We start from the raw sequence: 8,129 nt of genomic DNA, 5'->3' as shown, positions 1-8,129 counted from the left end.
CCTTCCCCCTGGTCAATGAGGTGAGAACTGCCCTGTGCACGTGGGCTATCCAAATACCAAACCCTGGTCTGGCCTCTCTCCCTCTGCTTTCCCCACATGGCATCTCAACTAGGAACAGACTGGGAGTTCTGTCCATCTGCTAGCCTGTCCTTGTTCACAAACACACATCCACAGCTGGAGACTGGAAAGCAGCAACTTTGCGAAGTTTGTCAAGCAAAAGGGAGATCTTGGGTCAGTGCCTGGCTCTGACACTGTGACCTTGGACAACTCCTTTCATCTCTCTGTATCCAGGTTCCCTCTCTGTGACATGAGGACACTTTCCCATCTCACCCAGGCATTGTGTGGATAAAGCCAGTCCTGATTGCAGGGTGCTCTGCTATTACAATGCTGAGGGTGATGTTAGCATCCACCTGGATAGTACACGAGTCCTGATCTTCATGGGGCCCTCTGTGGCCTGTGGTGATACACTGCAATAATCATGAACTTCACTAGCAGAGAGACTAGACCGGGGTTCTCAAACTGGGGGTTGGGACCCCTCAGGGGGTGGCAAGGTTATTACATGGGGGGTTGCGAGATGTCAGCCTCCACCCCGCTTTGCCTCCAGCATTTATAATGGTGTTAAGTATATAAAAACGTGTTTTTAATTGGGGGGGGGGGTCACGTAGCAAGCCTCTGAGTGTGAAAGGGGTCACCAGTACATAAGTTTGAGAACCACTGGACTAGCCCCTGCACTGAGGGGCGGTACCCTTGCGCCGGACCCAGATGTCCGCGCTCAGCACAGATTTCCGCCTTCCCCGGGCCTTCCTGGCAATCCCTGGCACCCCAGGGCGCGGCTGCTAGGTCTGGCTGGCCACAGAGCGCATTACGGGGCTGGTTTTAAGCCCGGCGGGTGGATTTAGAAGCCGTGTCTCAGGGCTGGTGTTGGCGGCTGGTTCAGCAGGGGAGGATTAGCCATTAGCCCCGGCCAGAGCTGATGCTAATCGGGCAGTGAGCCGCTCCTGAGCCCTGGGCAGGCCGAGCCGAGGGCGGGGAGCCGCGGGCGGGGTGAGTGCCCCGCAGCAGCAGGCCTGCTCCCGGAAAGGGGTTGAGCAACGGCCCGTTCCCCGAAGGGAAGTGGCGCCCGGCCCCTTGCCCCATCCCAGCTGCTCCGGGCCCCGCAGCGCCCCGCACGTACCCCGGGCTGCGGGGTTTGGAGCGGGAGCCGCTGCGCTGGCACCTCGGGCCCCCCGGGAGCCCGGCCCCTGAGCCCGCAGCGCCCCGGGCGCCGCACATCCCGCGCCGGCTCCGGGCCCCGCAGCGCCCCGCACAGCCCGCGCCCGCCCCCCGCAGCGTCCCGCGGGGGCCGGGCTCCCAGGGCGGGGCTGCAGCGGCAGTCTCGGCTGCCATTGGTCGCTCTGTCCCGAGGGGGCGTGTCCCGCACGCTGATTGGCAGGCGCGGGGGTGTACCGGCCGCGCGTGGCTCCCAGCTGTGGCAGTGAGGCGAGGAGCGGAGCCATGAGCTGCAGCGAGTGAGTGAGAGCGGAGGGGGGGGGCTGGTTAGGGGCTGGGGTGACCAGGTGTCCCCATTTTCGGGTCTTTTCCTTGTATCGGCTCCTATTACCCCCCACCCCGTCCCGGTTGTTCACATTTGGTGTCTGGTCAAATGTTGGGGGGGGGGGGGGCGGAGGGGAACGCGGGGGCTGGTCTGGGGGTGAAGGAGAGCGGGGCGGGGCTGGCCGGGGGGGCGGAGGGGAGAGGTGGGGGGCAAAGGGGAGCAGGTGGGCTGGTTGGGGGGCAAAGGGGGGCTGGTTGGGGTGCAGTGGGGCGAAGGGGGGCAGAGGGGGGCTGGTCAGTGGGGCGAAGGGGGGGCAGAGGGGAGAAGGTGGGCTGGGGGGTGCTGGCGGTGGATTTGAGGGTGGATGTTGGTTGGTTTCTTGGGCAAAGTGGCTTCTGGTCTCTGGTGGGGCATGTGGGGCTGGTGGGTGGTTAGTGTGCAGGAGTTTGGGGGTTGACCAGCAGGGTGGAAGGAAGCAGCCCTAAGTTCATTGGTTGCAGGTCTCTGGCAGTGGGGTTGCTGGTGATCTGTGGTGAGTGGGTCTGGGAGGTTCTGGGGGGGGGTTGTTGCTAGGCATAAACACCACCCTCTTCTCGCTCTGATCGCAATGTCCCCTGGCCCTGCTAGATATCTCCTGCTGTTCTCGGCTCTCCTGCCCCCAGGCTACACCCCTAACCCCATGTCTGTGCTTCTTTCCAGACTGTTCCAGGTGTTCAGCACACCCCCAGCCATGCCTGTGGATTTTGCCATGCGGCTCTGCCTGACCCACTCTCCTCCCATCCGCAAGCTGCTGAACTCCTATGAGGAGCTGCGGGGTGGCCGGGGGCGCAAACCCCTCCGCTCCTGCCTGAACCAGAAGCCCAGTGCAGAGCTGGAGCAGCGGGACAGCGCCAAGGGCAGCCGGAGCAAGAAGAAGAGGGTGGTGTTTGCTGACATGAAGGGGCTTTCCTTGACAGCGGTCCGCTTCTTCTCCAAGATCGAGGAGGACCTGTGCGACCTGCAGCAAGCCCTGTCTGACCTGACCTGCCTCAGGCCCAAGCTGCGAGACCCCCACCTAGAGACAAAGAAGTACACACTGGACTTCCCACAGCCCTCTGCCGACTACATGGCTTTCCGCAGCCGCCTGCACACCAACCTGATCTGCCTGGAGAACTGTCTGATCCAGGAGCGGTCCCTGTCGGGGACCATCAAGGTCAGGAACATCGGGTATGAGAAGAAGGTGCATGTCCGCATCACCTTTGACTCCTGGAGGAGTTTCCGGGATGTCTGCTGCCAATATATGCACAGCACATACGGCCCCACTGATGCAGACACGTTCTCCTTCAGCATCACCCTGCCCAAAGCATCCAGCCTCCACGGAGCCATCGAGTTTTGCGTTTCCTTTCAGTGTGGGCAGAAAACCTACTGGGACAACAACAATGGGAGCAACTACAAGGTGCGCCACATGAGTTCCTCGTCCCCTCCCAGCACCTTCTCCCAGCTGGCAAGGGGCTCCAGCGTGGCTGGGGAGCACCTGGGCCCCTCCAAGGCAGCGGCGCTGGTCCTCTCTCACTGGCAGACCTGGAGGCGTTTGGAGAACCATGGTCCATACTGGTAGGAACGAGAGTTCTAAGTGTGGGTACAAATGCTCCACTCCAGTAGAGGCAATGCCTTGCGGGGGTCCCGCTGCGGAAGACACTGCTCGCTACGTCACTAGCTTGTCCGTGTCGCCTCTGGTCTTCGTGGATGCTGCTTCAGCACCAGGACCTGCCATAGAAGCTGGAGGCCGTAGCTCAGCTTGAATCCTGGGTCTGGGTTCTTAGCGCAGAACACATCACTAGCAGAGACTGTGCCAGGGAGGCTGGGCAGGGATTGTGCTGCTGTCTCATCATTTGCGAAAGTAGCTGGGGAAGGGCTAGGCCAGACCTTGGCTTGTTTGCAGAGGCCAGCAAAGCTGCTGGCGGGTCAAAGGACTGAGTTACCAAGCCGCAATAAAAACTGCCCAGCCAGCCTAGCAACCAAGGGTCTTTGGACTCGGTGGGGGTGCAGGTCAGAACGGCAGACCCAGTGGGCATAGAAACAGAAATGGGAGAGGCTGCCTAAGTGCCTTGTAGTTGCCAGGCATTTGGGACAAATAGGCATCCAGGCCCGTGCTGCAGATAATGGTATGAATGTCTGCGGCACCCAATGGCCAGCATGCGTACCGTGAGCTATGCCTACATCCCCCCTGAAGGGAACCAGTGGCTGTCGCTTTAAATCCTCTCAATGGCAAGGGGCTGCAGGACAAGGCACCGGCCTGGCTGTTAGGGCTGCTGTCTCATTTACCCCAGTGGGGGTGGCTGGCAGGTTCTTCACATTGAAGATGACAGACTGCGGGTGGCCTGGCACGGTGGTGAGCGGCTCATTGGGATGTGCTCCTTCAGGACCTGCTGCTGTGGGAGGAAGGCTGGCCTGGGCTCGGCTGGCTTTTGCTGAGGCCGCTAGTGACACAGCACATTGGTCGCTGCGTCAGTTCGTATCACGCCTCCGTAGGGGACCACGCTCACCTGCGTCTGGTGTCACTGGCCGCCCTCCAGGAGGGCAGTAAGTCAGTGCAGTGACAGTGTGCAAAGTGCAGGTGCCCAGTGTAGCCTGGCTCACTCTGAGTGACACTGTGTCTCTGCAGTCCGTGCAGGGCACAGGCTGAGCTGGACTGGCTGTCAGTGCTTATCTGGGCTGGCTGCTGCTGCGATCTTGGGCCTGGGCCACTGGGAAACCTTCTGGTTTTAGCTTTTGTGAATAGATTCAGAACCTTAATAAAGTCTCTGTATATTGAGAACCCTGCTCCTCTGTCTCTCCAGTCGACGGACAGCGCCTCCCACCCCTGTAGCACATGCCAGGCAGTGCACTAAACAGTCTCCGCCTCAGGTCCATCCTCCACGTATTGCACTGCTTTTTGGTGAGAGGTGGGAGCAGTGCCTGGTTGTCGCTTCGCTGACAGGCACAAGGGCATGAAAGTTGCCCTGCAGACTGTCCTCCCCCCGCCCCCACCCCCTGGCAAAGCTGCAAAGCTTGGACTAGCTGAAGTTTTTCAGAAAATTTAGTTTCATTCTGTTTCTATACAGGCCCATTGCTGTGCATGGAGCTGCAAACCGGTAACCAGACAGGCCCGTCTTCTTGTGACTGCAGCCTAAACAGCCAAATGCTGATGATTTCCTGCACAAAGAATAGGTCTAGCACCCACTGCCCCAATAATGGGCTGAAAACCTTTTCCCCCCCCCCCCCCATCAAACACAGGATGGGGAGATGTGATCTCCCTGGTATTGCTAAGGTAGCCCATCCCCCTCAATGAATCACATGGAAGAGTTACAGACCCCCTGGCTGCATGGATTGTGTTGTCCCCCAGCTGGGTTACTGCTGGGGAGAGTTGCCTTGCCAGTGTAGGCGGATGATAGGCACAAGCCTGTCTTAGGTTTCCTATCCCTCCCCTGAACAGAGCTCATCCCATTTCACCAAGGGAAGGAGCAATTTTGCAAGCCAGAGAAATGGCAACACCTTCCTCCTCATCCCTCCAAGTGCACCTCCTGCTGGGAGCCTCTGGTCACTGCACTGGCTGTAGTCCAGCAGGAACCTCCGAGGGAAGCTCAGCAGGAGCTTTGAATCTTTCCCTGCCCTGCCTCCACCACTCTGCTCAGGGCTGGGTGCTTTGAGGCACGAAGAACTGTGACCAAAATCTCTCTCTCCCTTGCCCTAGGGCTGTGGGAAGAAATGCCAAACCCACACTGCCTCCTGGAGTTTCCCCCCATTGGCACGTGCCAGTAACTTCAATGGTGTGACAGAGTCTAGGGCTGTCCCAGAAGCCTCTTCTCCCTGGCTTTCCTGTGTTGCCTGGCTGCCGGTGCAGCCCCAGGGTCTCTTGCCCCTCTTGTGGGATGTGTGTCTGTTGAGGGTCCCTTTTTCTTATGCCCTTCTCTGCTCCTCACCTTTAGGTAGTAAGCTGCCCCAAGGAGCCTGGATTTCAGGGGCTTGCGTCATGGAACTGAAAGCCCGTTAGCTCCTGCATCCTTTGCCAGTGATTAGCAGGCAGCTGGGATTGGAAGGTGACATAGCAGTGATATCTATAGCTCCTAATTCCTGAGTCCATTACAGCAAAAGCCTCTTTGGTTGGACTGTGGCCCAGTGAGCACTCTGCAGCACCAGCACATAACTCACCCTGGGCCTCGGTAAGTTACAGCTCCAGGCAGGTACCTGGGTCCTAGGTGACTCACCTTGCATGGACCCAGCTCCTACCACCAAATACTGTCCCTTTCAGCTCCTTGCATGCCCCTTTTCAGCTTGCAGTCTTCAGAGAGGCCAGCAGCTGTGGTGCAGTCAGTGACAGGTGCATGCCGGCTCCTACAGCACAGTGCCCCCCAGGTAGGAGGCCCCCAGGTCTGGCTGCCTGCAGCATATGCTGCTGAGTGCAGTGTTTGGTGTGTGGCTGGTGGAACGCAGAGCACCACCGAAAGCAACCCATCATGCTGTGCCTGTTACAGGACAAGGAGCCCTGGCCCTGATTGCCCCTAGGGCAGGCAGCCCCCATTCTTCTTACCAACTGCCAGAGCTCCCTGTGCCGTTGGGAGGAGCTGAGCAAGTTTAGGTTGATTCAGGCCCTTCCCCTTGGGAGGGGTGGTCAGTGGGGCTACCGGGGCTTGTCTGCACTGACAAGTTTTGTTGCCAAAAACTGCCTTTTGGTGACAAAACAGCAAGAGCGTTGGCCATAAAAAAAACTTCCACCCCTATGAGAGACTTATCTTTTCCCCTCCCTTTATTGTCAACAAAGAGCGTATACACGCTGCTGATTGTTTTGTCCACAGAACTGGTTTCCGCCAGTATCCCACAATGCCTGCCCTGATTGCTCTGCTCAGTGGTTTGATCTCTGCTGCCCTGCAGGCATGCACCCCTCCCCTTTCAAAGCTCCGGGAAGTATCTGTGTGCTACTCCCTTTGGGGAACAAAGAAAGAGCAAATTGTGGGAATGCTCCTGTTCTGCCCTGCACTAGGAACACAGACTGCTGTGCTGCTTTCATAGAGCTACTCGTGATGCTGCTCTGGGCAGCTGAGGGGCTGTGGGAGAACTCGGAGAGAATCCCAAGGTGCACCGCGATCGGCTCTTCCTTCCCACAATGCTGCACTGTGGGATACATACCCACCGTGCATTCCTCACCGTGTCAATGACGTTGTCCCCAGTGTGGACACGATCTGTCGACAGAGGGAGCAAGTGTGAACACCCTTTGGCGATTTTTGTTTTGTTGACTTTTGGGTGTTGACATAAGTTTTGTCAACAAAACTTGGTAGTGTAGACAAGCCCTAGGAAGAGCCTCAGATCTGCCATGACTGCAGCCTAACTAGCACCCCCCTACCATGTTACTCCTGTGTCCCCTGCTCAGGTGGGAAACCAGACTTTACTGGCAGCTTGGTAAGTAAATTAAAGCACCTCTGCCTGTAATGGCCTTGACCATTATCACAAATCAACAAGCCAGGCTTGGCTGTGTGACTTGCAATCTGCAGGTTAGCAAAGGCAAAGTGTTCAGATGGTGTGTGGCCATCGAGTTAGGCCTAAAACCCTTAAAAGCCCCCAACCTTAACCCCTAGCTGGGAGATGCAAAGAGCAGTAATGGTCTCCTCTCATCATAAACAGCTTCTCCCCTGCCAGGGGTGGGTCCTGGACTGGGGCTCAGGATTAAAGGGTTTTTTAATGTGTCCTAGGCCATGTTCTATAGCTAACAATTGCCCCCTTAGTCTCGCCGCGTTCTCATTAAACCTCTTCCCTCGCCCACCCCATCAGCGCTTTTACAGGCCCGAGGAAGGAAGTGAGGCAGGAGGAAGGGAGATGGCTGGCAGCAGGTCTGGCACCCCGCTCAGTAACGGAACTGGGGCTTTGTCCTGCACCCTGCACCCGCTACAGGGCCAGACGTAGTTCATCACGGTGTCTTCCCGCTGAACGGCGTTTGCCTGGCTGGGTGGGGGGCGGGACGGGCTTGCCCAGGGTTGTAGCGACCACAGGGAAGGACCGTGCTCGGGCGGGAGAGACAGCCCGGGCGGGCGGGGGAGAGTGCGGAAACCCCCCACCTTGGCAGTGGGCCAGGGCCGCGTGGGCGGGTGGCCAGGGGCCAGCGCCGGGCGGGGCGAAGGCGTCGCGGCGGCCAAGGCTCCTGGGAGCGCTCAGCACCTGCCCCTGCCCGAGCCTTGGCGCCTCGCCCGGGTGCTGCGCTGCCCGGCCCGGCCCGGCCCGCTCTCCAGGCCCCCCCCCCAGTCTGTGCGCTGACCCGCCCAGGCCAGGGCCCCGGCCGCGCGCAGCACCACGGGCCAGGGCAATGCTGCCGGCCTCGCGCCCCCCGGAGAGCCTCGGCTACAGCGGCGCGTTGCCCGGGGCGGAACCCAGGCGTCCTGGCCCCGCCCCTAGCACGCCCCCGGCGTGTCCCTTTGCCGGGAGGCCGTGGCGCGGCCGCCCTCTGCTGGGCCGGAAGCGTCACTACAGCGGACAGCTCCTGCCGGACAGGCCGGCACCCTGTCGGGCCGCGGGTTGCGGTTCGCCCCGCTTCTCTGACTACGTCACCACGTCGCGGCCATGTGACTGCCGTGACGAGGCTGTGGCG

At 59.7% G+C, this 8,129-nt stretch overlaps 1 protein-coding gene across 2 annotated transcripts; it reads left to right on the top strand.

Annotated features, from left to right (window-relative positions):
• LOC102933198 (protein phosphatase 1 regulatory subunit 3C-B) lies at window positions 1-4,331 on the top strand. Of its 2 annotated transcripts, none has more exons than XM_037886454.2 (2): window positions 1-20; window positions 2,234-4,331. In XM_037886454.2, the coding sequence occupies exons 1-2, from the start codon at window positions 16-18 to the stop codon at window positions 3,129-3,131; spliced, it is 903 nt and encodes a 300-aa protein (XP_037742382.2). In that variant the 5' UTR covers window positions 1-15; the 3' UTR covers window positions 3,132-4,331. The 2 variants fall into 2 exon arrangements, with proteins under 2 accessions (XP_037742382.2, XP_037742383.1); XM_037886455.2 differs by lacking the exon at window positions 1-20 and adding an exon at window positions 1,385-1,508.
• Window positions 4,332-8,129: the final 3,798 nt, after the last annotated feature.

Source organism: Chelonia mydas, chromosome 26 (genome assembly GCF_015237465.2).
Source record: "Chelonia mydas isolate rCheMyd1 chromosome 26, rCheMyd1.pri.v2, whole genome shotgun sequence".
Lineage (NCBI taxonomy): Eukaryota > Metazoa > Chordata > Testudines > Cheloniidae > Chelonia > Chelonia mydas.
This window is presented reverse-complemented; position numbering and strand designations above follow the sequence as displayed.